Genomic DNA, 14,923 nt, shown 5'->3' on the forward strand with positions numbered 1-14,923 from the left:
CTGTCACTTTACAGAAGATAATTTAGATACATTTTGAAAAATTAGTTAGTTGATTGATATACTGTACTATTTTAGGGTATATAACATTTCAAAAGAGAGAGATACAAAAATTAGCAATGGCAGCTGAACTTGTTACTTTTTCTTAAACTTACATAACATTTCGGTGAAATGTCACCTAAAAATATCACAAGTATGGTATTTAGAAGTTTTCTAATGATGAAGGGCTTTTGGTTGTGTAGTGGTTCACAAAGCTGACTGTCTTTGCAGCTGATGTGGAATCAATTCACATTCATAGCAATATTAAAAATTGCCCGGTGAATGAATGGACACAATCTGCAGTGAATACACAAGTTATCCTAAGTAAAGATAAGATAAGAGGAAGATTGTATTTCAAGCTAACGATGCAACCATTAATTAATTAATGGAACACTAATCAATCATCAAATGAGTGGACAGTTATTTTTCAAAATCAATTCACCGTTTAGATACGTTTTTCATGAAAAAATTGTCCAAATCGTCGAAATTTCAGCTTCTCAACAGGAAATATGTTAAATAGTCCTCCACAAAAGCAGGCAGATTATGTTTCTGTTGAATCAAAATCAAGCATCTGCTTACAACAATCAACATTTTTGGGCTATTGTCTGACATGTTTCGGACCAAACTAGTGACTGAACCATAATTACTTGATGTTTTTGAATTTTCAACATTGTCGGTTTGAAATGGCATCCTGTTTATGGAAAGGAAAACATGTTTTGTTTTGTTCATTGATGAATTGACAAAGTTTAATCAACAGATTAATCAATTGTTAAAATAATGTGAAATTGTAGCCCCGATTTCAAAGCAAATGAACCAAACCGTAGCAACCAACCATGTTAAAAAAAAAAAAAAAAAAAAAAAAGCACCGGCTCACAGCTACAACCCAACAAAAGCTGGAAATGGCAACAAATCCCGATGAACACGATTGCCACTGCATGCTTACTCATGCCAAGATGTAAATGATTTCCTACTTCCCCGCAGTCTGATCATGTAGCATTAAAACAAACTCTTTCAAAGGTATGGACTCAATCGCGGAGAAAAACACCATGTCCTTTAACACGGGCCGAACTCTTGACTCTCAGCCTTTCTACACACTTAATTCTTCCTCTGACCTTTAAGTGGCGTGTTGCACTTTAGTCCCAATCAAAGAGAACACAGAGCATACTTGTGTGTAATTGGCTACATGAGTCACTTGGCATTATCTGGCTGTGTCGGCGCATCAGCTAATCATTAGCACACAGGGGACAATGGAGTTTCAAGTAGAGCAAATATCTACAGATCCACTTTGCAGACACACGGTCCCAAGAAGAGATTTACAGCTTGTTAAAGCCACTCAGTGAATACTCTCGATGCCATCTTGGCAGGCCAATTATCCCACAGGCTCCATTGGTGATTGAGTATTTTCTTTTCTTGCTTCTTTTTTTTTGGGGGGGGGTGCTCTCACTTCACACTCACACGCACTCACACTGAGCTAAAGTACAGCAGTTATTTTTCCTCCAGCCCCACCACCCACACTCAATATCCCGTTCACAGCATTTTACTATGATGGATTTTTGTTCTGCATATTTTGAAGAGTATCGCGGAGAATAAGGCTTATAAAGGGCAAAGAGATCAATACAGGTGGATTATTCTCACTTTTCACATTCACCTTAAATTTAGAACTACTTTGCGTGATTACTCGACTGCTTTGCAACATGAGGACAGGTTTGATGTTTCCCTGTACTGAGTAGATAACCGAGGGATTTTGTTGGCGAGGTCTATCATGTATTACTGCTTCTACGCCCGCCTGTGTAGAGCATCACTCATATTCCATTGATGTCTCGCTATAAATTGAATCTTATGTCTTTGGTTTCATGGCAACAAGAAAAGAAAGTAGCCCTCCGTGATTGGCCAACAGGTTGACACATGTGTTGCCACGCCACAGGTAAACGGCAGGCGTCTGCACTCAAATGAATACCGTAATTGCTTATTCAACAAAGCAACAGCCCAGTGGATGGTTGGTTCTTTGCTTTTTGGCAGTATGGCTGTAAAAAAAATGTCCAGCCATTGATTTGCCAGAATTAGCCATCTGCGGAACATTGGCTGTGCTCATGTGAGTTATTTTTGGGCTGTTTTGCATAACTTCATTCAGCGCAATAACGTGATTCCGTGTAATCCCGGCTAATAATTACTGGCTATTTCCTCGACTAACAATGTTTATGAGGCAAAAAGGGAGAAGCTGAGTTAAATATACAGTGAAATGTCAGTTTACAAACTTCCCTGTTGAAAAACAGTTCAGTTTCAGAACAGATTTTTTTTTCTTTGTTCACACGCTAATTTGGGTTCATGAACTGTGTAGACACAGAAGCCTCAGTTGTTTTTTTTTTTTTTCGCAGCACGTACTCAAAGTGTGTCACACATTTAAGATGTATTGTCGTTCTCACAATTATCACTTAGTATGTCTCTCAAGAAAGTGGCAAGCACTGTTAACGATAGTGCAAGTAGTTTAAATGTACAGTATTACTGTTAGCGAAACAAAGTGATGGCGTTCATGTTGGTGATGTTTCTGCACAGTCTGGTTTGGCTAAATCTGTCATCTGTGCTATGGTAGTGAATAATAAATGCATGTTTAAAAAAAGAACAACAACAAAAAAAACGGTGTATTCGGCAAGCAAAGAAGTCTTTCCACCGCCGAAGGAGAAGCTGCTAGCAATGACTAGCTAATGACAACTACCTAGCTGGCTCGTATTTACCGTACTGAAAGAAGGGAAAGTCTACCTAGGTTTCACCTTTGCTTGCTAGTGATTTGTTTAGTGAAGTTTTGTCTTCTCGTTTTTCCCTTGAGATCGCCCAAAATGGCTGCCACATTCCACAATGTCCGTCCCGAGATGGCGGAACAAATTACATTTCTGAACTGAGGTTCCAATCGACACAGTCTTTAATTCTGTTGAAATAATTTGAAGCAAAAGTAAGAAACTGATTTTAGTAATTATTGAAGAATTTTCTAATTTGTATATACAGGAGATGTTGAGAAAAGTCCAGATTTCTTTTTCTAAAATGTGGCACCTGTGCAAAACAAGAGCCAATTAAATCAGTTTCAAACCACTTAGATTTGGTCCAAATGTAATTACGCTAAGGGAGTCACAAAATGGTAGATCTCGGTTACAGTTTTTCTGATAAGATTATCATAAATTATAGAAGATATCTTGGGAAACTTTATTTGATATGCAACAATTATCTTTTCAAGTATTTGATGGTGATTACTGAGGGAACAAAATCTTTTATAATAGTTTGCGATACAGTTAGTGTATTTAATTCATCAGATACTAATCCAGAGTCTCCACCGTTCCTGTAAGGTTTTGTGTGGCCTCCTGCTTGTTTATGTACGCACGTTAAACTTCAATATGATTGTATTTCCCTCCAAGAGGGATGTTTAAAAAAAAAAAAAGAGTTATCAGCCTGGCTCGGGTCCAACCTTATAGCAATATGAATGACATTTATTTTTCTTAATATTTCAACCTTAATATGTCCCCCCCATTCTGGTTTTCCAAATGATGCACACAGAAGAGGGTGGTATATGAGTTGCACCAACAGCATGACCAAAATTGTATGATAATGGTTGAGCCTTGGCTGAGATTTTACATTCCATATTGAAATAATACAAAGTCAAAGAGGGTATTTGTATTATTTTTACGAATTTAGTTTAATCCGTGTTGCAATGAAGGCCACTTTTTCGACCAACCCATCCAAAGCTAAAACCTTTTGCCACCAAAATAGAAGAAAGGAATTAATCAGAGTGGGATAAATAACATCAGAGGTTTCCAGTCAAGGCCCAGGGACTTTCGAGGGCACCTTGATAAACTCTTTTAGGGGGTATTAAAGGAAATGAGCGTTGTGGGAACACCTGCGTTAAATGCAGCATGAAAATTACAGATGCTATCATGATTTTTTTTTTGTGTCATTAAACCCAACATCTTTATTTGTTGCTGTTATATTAGGAAGTCGATTTAAATCTACATGCAGCAGTCAAATTTTCAATTACACATCAAAACTCAAATTGCTTGATTTTCTGCTGATGAACATTAGGCATAGACAAACAAAATAGTTCCGAACGAAATGCAACATAAATAACCGACAATGAAGTTTTTTTTTTTTTTTTTAATGTTGCACCACATGGATTAAAAAAAATGGGATACAATCTCTCTCCTGTTTTTGTTTCTGAGATATGACATAGTTGATGGCTATCAGTCCACTTAATAGGCTGCTCTGGGTTCGGTTTCTGTTGGTGAAACAATGTCCTGCTGTTTCAGTAGTTGTTCTTCTATTGTTGTGTAACTTTTATTTTTTTCTTTTAACTGGGGCTGGACTCTGGACAAATGCTCCTAAATAAGCAAAAACAACAAGCTCAAATAGGCCTGACGATCAAGTAATCACAATGAAAATCAGAAAAACATGTCTAACTGCTCTTCTCATGAAGCCAATTTGTTTGTGATGCATTTTGCATTGAGGATCAAGTCCGCTATCGGGATACACATCTGACTAACAGACAACACTCACCACCACCGCTTCCTAATTTATGATCGCACTAACCTGAGAGTACTTATGATGATAGTCAGCTCTATTTAGATTTTTTCTTTCAGCTTCTAACATTATAGTGAACACCCCTGTTTATCACGGGGTTACTTTCAGGACGCACTGGAGAAGAGTAAAAACCTGTGATCTAGAGTAGCATATAGTTTTACCCTTCCCAGACGCTTTAAAAATACTGGGATCATTAAAACACACAGTATCTTATTAAAACACACTTTTTAAAGTAATCCTTAGTGCCTTTCTATACACTCTCGCTGTCAAGACATGTGAGACTATAAGCATAAAATCACTTTGAAGAAACAAAAAGACTCTTGCTCACAATATTTTTAGAAAACCAACCAAGGCGTGCTTCTTTCAAGCTATTTAGCACTCCCAGTTGAAATTTACTGTCGAGTCGGGTCAGGGCAGCGTCTTAAGCAGGGAAGCCCAGACGTCCCTCTCCCCACCAACTCCATCTAGCTCTCCAAGAGGGACCTCGAGAAGTTCCCGGGTCTGTCACAAGACATGGTCTCTACAGCGTGTCCTGGGTTGTCCCCAGGACATCTCGAGGTGGGATATGGCAGCAGCACCTCACCAGGAAGGTGTCCAGGAAGCATCCCAATCACATACCCAAGCCACCAAATCTCACTCTAGGATCTCACCCCAACCTAGATGGGACACTCGACCCTTTTCCGACTGAAGACCGTCGTATCAGATTTGGAGGATTTTTATCCCAAATGTTTCACACTTGTCTGCTCACCACACCAGTTAGAGTTGGAGATTGCATCTTGAAGAAGCCAACAAATCCACCATCATCTGCAATATGAAAGCCACCAAACTCCGTCGACTGCACCTAGAAATTCTTTCCGGCCAGGATGAAAACTGCACTGCTCCACAAAGCTTAAACGATCTTACAAACATGCTGCACATTTACACCTTGATCAGACTCAGAACAAGTGACAGTCATATCATTATCTTCGTTTAGCTCTGTCAAGCTATCATCAAATCACGCACAGGGCCAATCGATTCTTAAAAAGGCTCTTCAGATTGATTCATGGGATGGGTCTTGTTTTGCTGAGAAAATTCAAAAACTTTTACCTGTTTCTGAGTTTATTGAGCCTCAATGTCCTGGCAAATCTGGTTTTGGGAATTTTCAGGATTTGTGCTCAGATCTGAATCTCAATAGAGCCAGAGTATATCAGTCATTCATACTTGTTTTTGTTTTAAAGTGCTTATTCAAATGAGCAACAACTTGCCTCGGGTAGACTCTGGTTGTGTGTTACTACCACTGTGGAAACGCTACATTTCTCTATCCGCTGCATTGAGAATACACAATTTATTACAAATTCTCGGCCTTGCACTGAATCTGATGTTGTTTCCTTGTAGATGAGGCCTGCGCCAACTGTTCCTTCGGGGCAATCTGCGACGCCCAAAGTGGAGAGTGTGTTTGCGCAACAGAGTGTGTGGAGTCTCACCAGCCCGTATGTGGTAGCGATGGCACGACTTACACCAGCGAGTGCGAGCTGCATGTGCGCTCCTGCAAAAAACAGATGCACCTGCGAGTGGTCAGCCAGGGAGAGTGCAGTAAGTAGTGCAGGCTTTTTATTCACTCGATCGAGCCGAGAACTGATTGTGCATGAGTCCTTGAGGAAAATAATATTTCCCGATTGAGTCACCAGTCCGGTAGATACAATATGTTCATTATCTTCAAATGTTAAAAGGTTTTCTCCGTGCCTCGGAAATCTCTTAAAAATGCTGAGTTACACAGACAATGAATCTCTCTTCTCTTGCGTCTTCTTCAGAAACCTGCGGCAACACCGTGTGTGCCTGGGGCGCCCGCTGTGTCCAAAGTAAGTGCGAGTGCCCACCGTGCTCCGGTGAAGCATTCTCACCGGTGTGTGGAAGTGACGGCACCACCTACGAAAATGAGTGTGAACTCCGCCTGTCATCGTGCGTTCAGAAGAAGAGAGTGGAAGTGGCTAAGGCCGGCAGCTGCGATGAAGGTAGGAAATGGACTTTGAAATAGCGTCATTATGTTAACCAACCGGCCGTTGAAGTTGTGTAATCATCTTAATCAGCTGACCTGACGTACAGTATTCGGTCATCTGTGTCTTTTTTTTTTTGCTAATGGGCTCACATGCCACCCGCCGCATGCTAATGAACTGGAGGAGCGAGAATAAGCTGGAACTGTGTGGCAATAAATAAAGCCCATCATGGGGAATCACAATTCATTCTGGCTGATTAAGGGCAGGTCAAGTGGACATGTCGAAATAATTTTGTCACACTTTACTCCTTTTGTGCGTGAATTTGGTGATCCAAGCACATGCATGATGCTAGTTTGCATCTAAAAATATGTTGAAATATATAACAAATATAAAACTAAATATATTTTCTCAACCGCACGACAGCAAAAAGGAATAAGGAATACAAGGAATAGAATTGTGACCTTGGCATTGACTCGAATAACTGACGTTGCTCTGTTCTGCTCACTGCCACAAAGAGGCTTTTTAGGCTGTCTGAGAATTGATATAATACAGAATTCTCTTTGCGGAACAATTTTGTGAATGATTTGGGGGGCAGCTTTGTAATTTTGTGCAGGACTGGACGCCATCTGGAATATTTTAACTGCAGCGCTGGTTTGTTTGTGTTCTGCTTGTTCTTTTAATGATGCTCCTTATGCCTTTAGAATTTCCTCTCGGGGACATAAAAGTCTTTTGAATTGAATTTAATTAAACATAAATGAACGGGTCTATTATAAAAAAAGTTCACTGCAATGGGTTATTAGGCACATTATCTTTGTGAAGCATGTATGTTAAATAGTTTATTCTAATTGCACCATCTAGATTTGTTAGATGGAGTGGGATTATGCTAGGTTCAGACTAGACCCAAAATATCAGATAGGCCATGTGTCTTGTTGCTTTTGTTCACCGTACATCTACATGTGGTTTGCTCCGAAAGGAGAAGAGCACGGGATCTTCCGACAGACAAAAAAACAAAAGTTTGAATAACATTAGTCAATCTGGTGACCGGAGATTGTATTAATACTGTGACCAATGCTAAATGACAGTTTAACACCTGTAAACAGGGCAATACACTCACCGGATTTCACAACCATTTTGTTATCGGAAGCTGAATGTGTCGCATACCTTGCGCTAGGTGCTAGTTGCTAGTAGATTCCAGTAAGACTACATTTCCCACAATTCTTAGATATAGAAGCAGGAAGTAGTTGTGGTTCCAGTATGACACTCGCTAGCCCATACTCCTAGCATGTCAAAGCGAAGTTGAGGGTAGGATATATAATGTAGTGTGGGCATATGGGTTGGATCGGCCACATTTTAATAAAAATTATCCTCATTTTTGCCTGTATCGGACTCCGATGGATCGAATTGGACCATCCCTACAAAAGGTGTATCGAGTACCTTCCTTTAGTTCACCCTGCATGTGAAAACAAAGCAACACAATCAAATGAGCTTGGAAACGGTTGCTGTTCTTTATTATTGGGTTCCATTTTACAACTTTTGTGGTATATGGTGTATAAATATGCAATATCATAAAGAAATGGATAACAGTTTAATGTTATCTTTGAAATATTCAAGTGGAACCTATCATTATCACTGTTTTGTTTTTTTGGTTTAACTGCTGTCCCTTGATTTGCTTTCCAATTTCACTTTTGGCTCTTATAGTAGATGACCGTCATTTTGTTTGTGCTCTGACTGATAAAGTGGGCCCTTGTCCCTGGCTCGTTTTAGAAGCCCTGCTATCCAGTTACTCTTTCCAAGTACGTCTTAGAGAGTTCTTAGGCCTGTAGCTCAGTCAGTCGTTCTCCTGTAGTGTTGTATTTTCAATGAATTAGATCTAACTCAGTGAGCAAATCATATCTGGATCAGCGCTGACAGAGCCAGGCAGCGACATCACATTCCCTTCCTCGAGCGCGACTCTGCGGGGAGCGACGAGCTGTCCTCTGGCTGTCATGCAGATGGTGGCGCGCCGTTCCCCCTCGTGGCTTGTGGGTGATCACAGCAAGCAGACAACGTGTGAAGGGGAGCAGATTACTCCTGCCAGCAGGAGGGTTGGGTGGTAGCTACGGAGAAGAAAAGAGGGGGCAGGTGGAGGATGGTGCAAATAGACTTGAGATGAATCCACTTCCATTCTACAGCTTGCCACGGGTGTTTCATTTCTTCACGTTTTTTCTCACTCTTTCTCCGACACCCTCGGTTCCTTCATTGCCATTGTCTACCACATTGGCCGGGGGCCTGTGAGGCGACACATGATGCCAAAGCCTCTTGTGGGAGATTTAACATCATTTCATTGACTGAGAGAGTGACCTTTTTTGTATATAGAGCATGAAGAAATGCACAAGTGTCTCCCTCCCCCAACCCACATCACACTCTGGCATTCATCTCCTGCTCCATCCACATTGTCTGGTAGTCGCCCTGCATCAGGCGGACAAAACTTCTCCTCCCCCGAGGGCCCCCACACGAGGTCGTGCTGCCTGATGGTTTAGTTTTTCTATTTCATTCTAGTTCATACTGTCCCCGAGCATCCGCCACTTTCCATCACTTACTCATTTTCATTCAGAGGCTTACACAATAGAATCTTGACTCTTTTTTGTGTTCGCTCACTGATGCTGCCTGGCTTGTCGCCCACCCTTGTCTCTCTACATTTTGCACTATTTTCTATTAAAAAAAAAAATCAGGCCCCTCGGGAAGAAAAATGGTACAGACAGCGCTTGAATTGTCTGTGATCGATTAAGTTCTACAGGGAGAAGCATGAGGCCTGGCTTTCTTGTTTGGTCGTTCAAACCTGTCTGTAAGAAATGCAGTAGGATTGTTACTCATCATAATCATTAGCTTTGTTTAGATCTTCGTCAGTCATTCTGTCAATCACTCACTTAGTCAGTTAGTTAGATGGGCGTACATTATTCCAAAAAAAAAAAAAAAAATTCCACTGCCCTCAAAAATTTTAATCGGCGTCATTTACAAGCATTGGAAGGCATCATCAGTCAGGCAGTTCACAGTGGGAACTAGGGAAAAAATAGCTTCTGATGATCGGTAGATGAATTTCTTGCACAGATAACACACAGTTGAGAGAAGCTCAACTGTTGTTAGCATTGTATTAGCATTAGCATTCAGATTTAACAGATCTGTCTTATCCTTGATTTGTTTCGACAGTCAGCAACAGTTTGAACTAGATGACTGTGTGAGCAGTCTAGACGTTTCTTTCAGTCGGTCCGGGGAGTGTATGTTCTGAAATTGTTAGCTTAGAATTTTCGTTGAAGGTGATTAAACTCATACAGTCTAATTTAGATTTTTTTGGGGTGTTGATTGGTTGGTGCGTTGTTTGGTTGGTTAGCCATGAGTGAGCATAGGGAAGATTGTAATGTTGAAAAACTGGCAATGGTGTTGACAGCTAACATCAGCTGCTAGCTAGCTAGTCGCTGACTGGTTCATAGAGTGTTGGATTAATTTCTTACTTTAACACTTGTGTGACAGTCAATGAAAATAATAGGAAATGAAGAATCTGACTATTATACCCATCTTATTCCTCATCTAAGATGAGCGTGGTTATATTTTTAGGCCTATAAAATCTACAAGGATATGTCATGGCTCTTAAAAGTGTCAAAATTGTACTTGAACCACTGTAATTTCCAGACTATTGAGATGGACTGTTAAGATGCAACAAATAATTTGAAAACTAAAAAAATAATCGGCCCCACTGGTCTATACACAGAAAGATATTACACTGAAACTCTTAATTAACGCGCACCCATGTATACTGTTTTCCATCCATCCATTATCTGTACCGCTTTTCCTCGTGGGGTGTGCTGGAGCCTATCCCAGCTATCATCGGGGAGTAGGCGGCGTACATCCTGAACTGGTTGCCAGCCAATCGCAATGTACACTGTTTTGATTTTTTTTTTAAATCCTCCTTCTAAAGCAGTTTGTTCCCTATGTATTAATGTATTATTCAGTCGCGCAATTTACCTCTTAAGTATTATCTACAAAGTCATTTGATAGACTGGGGTTTCTTGTTAGGTTGTAAGTTTATTTTCTTCATGTCAATTGTTTTTTTTTTTCTAGTAAAGGAAAAAGGTTTTACCTTACTGACAGTTTTAGCCTTCATAAAAGCTGTAAGTGATTTTTCTCTTTGATGGAAAAAAATTGCCTGAAGGGAAAAAAAGTCTAAAAAGAATGGCTTAAAGCGCTTTCACAGGATTTCTTGTTTTCAGACACGGGTATGTTTTGTTGTAAAGACAAGTTCTCTTACCTTACTAAGAATTTCGACTGTCGTAATTGTCATTGCTCACCTAGAATCATGACGGCTTATGAGCGGATTTGTCCTGAAAAAGGTCGAGGCAAGAAACAACATCTCTGATTCAATTTTGTGTTTTTTATAAAAGTGGGTTCTCCAGACATCAAGATGTACAGTATTTTCCAAAGCAAGTTTTTTTTTTATTATTACATTATTTATTACAGGAGACATTATTTTCTGATACAAACAAATTTAACGTCGACCATCTTCTTTGGATTGTGCTTAATGGCGTGTATGTTCTGTCGGTATCTAAGACTTCTGACACCATTAGCCAGCTAAAATGATCAGTTTCACAGAACTCCAGTTACCCCAAAAGGACGGTCTTGTCATCTTTTTAGGTCCGATGCATGCTAACATACAAAAGTACTAAAACGACTTACTCGGTGCAGGTCTGAACGCTACATAGTTGAAAACATGAGAGTAAAACACTTAATTTGGCTGCAGGATGGGGTTCGCCAGCACTCAATCACAGAATAAAAGTCCAGAGACTACATTTGCTCACTCTGCTACAGGCAACAGCAACACTCCTCATCGAAGACAAATGTACCCACTTTTTATACTTTAAAACTAGGATAAGACCACGGCAGATTTTTTTTTTTTTTGCAACTCCTCTTTAGTCTTGCTTGACAGTACCAAGGCCGGCTAGCATAAATTGCACCGTGTTTTCTCTCAGCTTTAATTTAGTAGTAATGAAAAATGACAGTGTCCCCTCTGTCCACCTTACAGAGAATTTATCACCTGTTTAATTTCACACTTGGGTTGTCCTGGCTTTAGCGTATTTTCACCACTCAGGAAAAGTAGCAAGTGAGAGTCGTGCATAACGTACAGTGGGGGGGTTGAAAGGCGATTGTTGCGTTAAATTCCAACAGAAGACATTAATTGAAGATTAAAACAACATTCTTAACGTCAGACTATGACATAACAATACCTGGTGGAGGCATTATTTGAATAGTTGAGAATATCCTTATTGCCTGCCATGTGGGACACCGGAGTAGATACCAAGATGGAGAGTTTTGCATATTCCCCCAATTTCTGAGCGCAGTACAGGTATCTCCCTAATTTAATATATACGGTACCTACATATACTCAGCTCTCGTCGTGCTTCAGTTGACTGGTAAATCTGAATAGAATTTGTTGACGCTACAACAACCAATTAGAGGCATTCGCATCTCACCGCTTAAGCACGTGCTCCGAGTTTATCTCGGCCGAGACACATTCCACTGTTTTTTGGACTGACTAACGTGGGCGAGCAGACGTCGTCACATTCGCGTTGGCCTCTATTATTTCCTTGTCTATTGCTTCGCCCCTCAAGGAGACATTTTAGACAAAAACATCCTCCTCTATTATTGACATTGTCAAATGCTCCCAAAATGATTTCGTTCTCCCCTCTGTGTATTTTGTGTGCTATTTCTTTCCTCTCCCACTGCTCACCGCTGAATCTTAATAGAGCTCCCTTTGCTAAATAGACGGAAGGTTTTGAAGAGATTGAGTATCGGTGACTGGATGGGCAATGCAGAGAGCTGATGTAGTCATCTTGGCCGGCCACACATTAATTGAAAGGTTCTCCAGCTGCGTGGTGGGCACATCAGAGAGCAAAAGCTAATTAGGACTCCCCCCGTTTACTTTTCACTTTTCTATATTCCATTCCTGTGTCTTATCTCTTCTATTTATTTGTCTCGGGGAAGGAGGCTTGAGCGGAATACCAATTGGCTTCGTCTGCATTTCTCTTTTATTGTGTACTGCTGAGCTCGCCGACTCCATCGCAGGGGCATGCAGCGAACCCTGGAATTTCTCTGCTGTTATTCCATTCTCTTTCTGCTCATTTAATTTGTTATAGAATGTACCTGGGAGAATGTTGTATAACTTGAGAAGGTCGAACTTGCATCATGGTTTGCAATACACAAGTAAGCTTATGTTAAGGTTGGCTAAGTTTATCCGGGTAACGATTTTGGAGTGCGTCTCCAGAAATTTCTGTGAATTTGTTTCTTGCCAATCACTTTAGTATATTTTCTTTTGTGTGTAATCTTGCCAATTGTACAATCTTGTTGTTCACTGACTACGATGACAATAAAGGGCATTCTGATTGTGATTCAAAGGATTTCTGTCTCAAAGGTCATTCAACAAAACGGTGCACGGTACACTTGCATTCCTCGATTGCTGCATTGAGCGCATTTGGTTGGATGTCTTCCTCTTCTTTTTTTGAATAACAAATATGTTTCAAATGAACTTTCTCGTCCCCCATGGGTGCTTGTCTTGCATATTCTCTGCATCTGACGTTCCCTCCATCTTTCCCAAGCTGGCTGCTTTCATTCCCTGCCTTCACACGCTTTCACCTATTTTCCCTCGGGAGTTTTACGTTAGGTTTGTTGTTTCCCCTAAACGAGTCCCCAAACAATCCTGCAGCTTCTCTTTCTTCCCTCTTCGTTGCCGGTTTTAAGACTTGGATTTATCGACGTGTGCTAAAGTTTATACAGCAGCTGCAACAGCAGTTTTGTGATCCCACCGGTCGCGGTCATGGTCTGAATTATGGGGCGTTGTTCAACATATGGCCAACCTGAGCACCTCGTTGACTTATAGAAGTGAACCAATAAAATTTCTTCCAAGGTCATTGTGAAGGACCTACTGGGACAACTTTCTTAAGGATATTTTGAGATTTCATTAGAGATTAAGAACTCAATTACCTCAGTCTTGTATTTTGTTCAATTCTCATATCTGAAAGCAAGCAGCCATAAAGCACGCCTTCCCACCATTTCTTTCGGCACAGTTGGAGGCCCAGCTTGTTTCTCTGAAATCAGTGGCAGGGGGCTTGATTTGTTTGAAATTAATTTCCCTGCTGGAAAATGATTGTTAATCCACTTTGGGAGTAGAATGTAGGCTCCGAGAAAACTTTTAACAACTGTACATTTATTGTCTCAAAAATGTTGAAAGTGAGACAATTTTTATCACATCATTTCCATATAACTCAAAAAATCCTTTCAGCATGAGACACACATCGGTTTCTAGCTCACCTTTGCAAATTAACATGCGCCTGTGAACACTTTGTTGCAGACTGCGGCTCGGGAGGGTCGGGTTCTGGTGCCGAGAGCTGCGAACAGGACCGCTGTCGCATGTTTGGAGGCTCGTTGGACGAAGATGCCGAAGAAGACCGATGCGTGTGCGACTTCACTTGCCACACGGTGCCTCACAGCGAGGTAATGATTGCATCAATTTGAATATATTGTGAAACAAATTCGAAACCCTACCAGTCACATTTGCAAGGCAGTCAAACTAGATTAAAAAAATCAGAACAGGAATTGTCAGTTTTCAAATGTAGGTGGTCTAATGTAGTTCATTTTACTGTTATTTTTTTTTTAAATATATTAAATATTGATTGAGCACTCACTCATTAGCTGTGAATTAAATGATAATTATTCCAAATGAAAAATACATTATTACAATTTTTTGGGCTGGTTGGGGTTCTGTAACATCCTCCCACAATGTTATAGTAAACATCAAAAGTATTTGTCATTCATAATCGATTGTGTCCTTCTCTGTGGTAGGTTTGTGGCTCAGACGGAAAAAGTTACAGCAATGAGTGCGAGCTGAAAAAAGCCAGATGTGAGAAACAAGAGCAATTGACAGTTCAGCACCTGGGATTGTGTGCAGGTCTGTTTATCCCCTCACTGCATCTCCAGCATTCATCACCATTACCATCCCACATCTCTCGCTCTCTCATGTCATCCATTGATGGGGCAGGATTAGGAAATTTCCATGCTGTATTCGGAATGTAGGCTATAAAACTGTCGGCTTGCAAAGTATTGGGGATTTTCAGGTGGGTGTGTTCCATGAATTTACAGTAGTTCACAGGAATTACACATTACTGAAATGTTGTTGGGGAAAAAAAGGCATCTTAATTTTGCCAGTGCTATTTATTCGAATTTATTGACTTTAACAACCCCCTGGTGTGATAATGCTTGACACGCTGGAATAAATCAAAATTGTTCCTCATCTTCTGCTTAAAGCAACTTGGCAAACCTTCTGCTACTAT

General features: G+C 40.4%; 1 protein-coding gene across 5 annotated transcripts in view; it reads left to right on the plus strand.

Moving 5' to 3' along the window:
• Window positions 1-14,923, plus strand: part of agrn (agrin) — a 213,450-nt gene that overhangs the window by 136,426 nt on the left and 62,101 nt on the right. For all 5 annotated transcript variants that reach the window (XM_088289716.1, XM_088289720.1, XM_088289718.1 and 2 more), the window contains 4 exons: window positions 5,971-6,168; window positions 6,387-6,587; window positions 13,945-14,087; window positions 14,436-14,541. In XM_088289716.1, coding sequence (XP_088145842.1) covers window positions 5,971-6,168; window positions 6,387-6,587; window positions 13,945-14,087; window positions 14,436-14,541 — 648 coding nt within the window. The remainder of the gene's footprint in view (window positions 1-5,970; window positions 6,169-6,386; window positions 6,588-13,944; window positions 14,088-14,435; window positions 14,542-14,923) is intronic.

This window comes from Idiotropiscis lumnitzeri, chromosome 3 (assembly GCF_059441095.1).
Source record: "Idiotropiscis lumnitzeri isolate Australia: NSW breed Sydney's pygmy pipehorse chromosome 3, RoL_Ilum_1.0, whole genome shotgun sequence".
NCBI lineage: Eukaryota > Metazoa > Chordata > Actinopteri > Syngnathiformes > Syngnathidae > Idiotropiscis > Idiotropiscis lumnitzeri.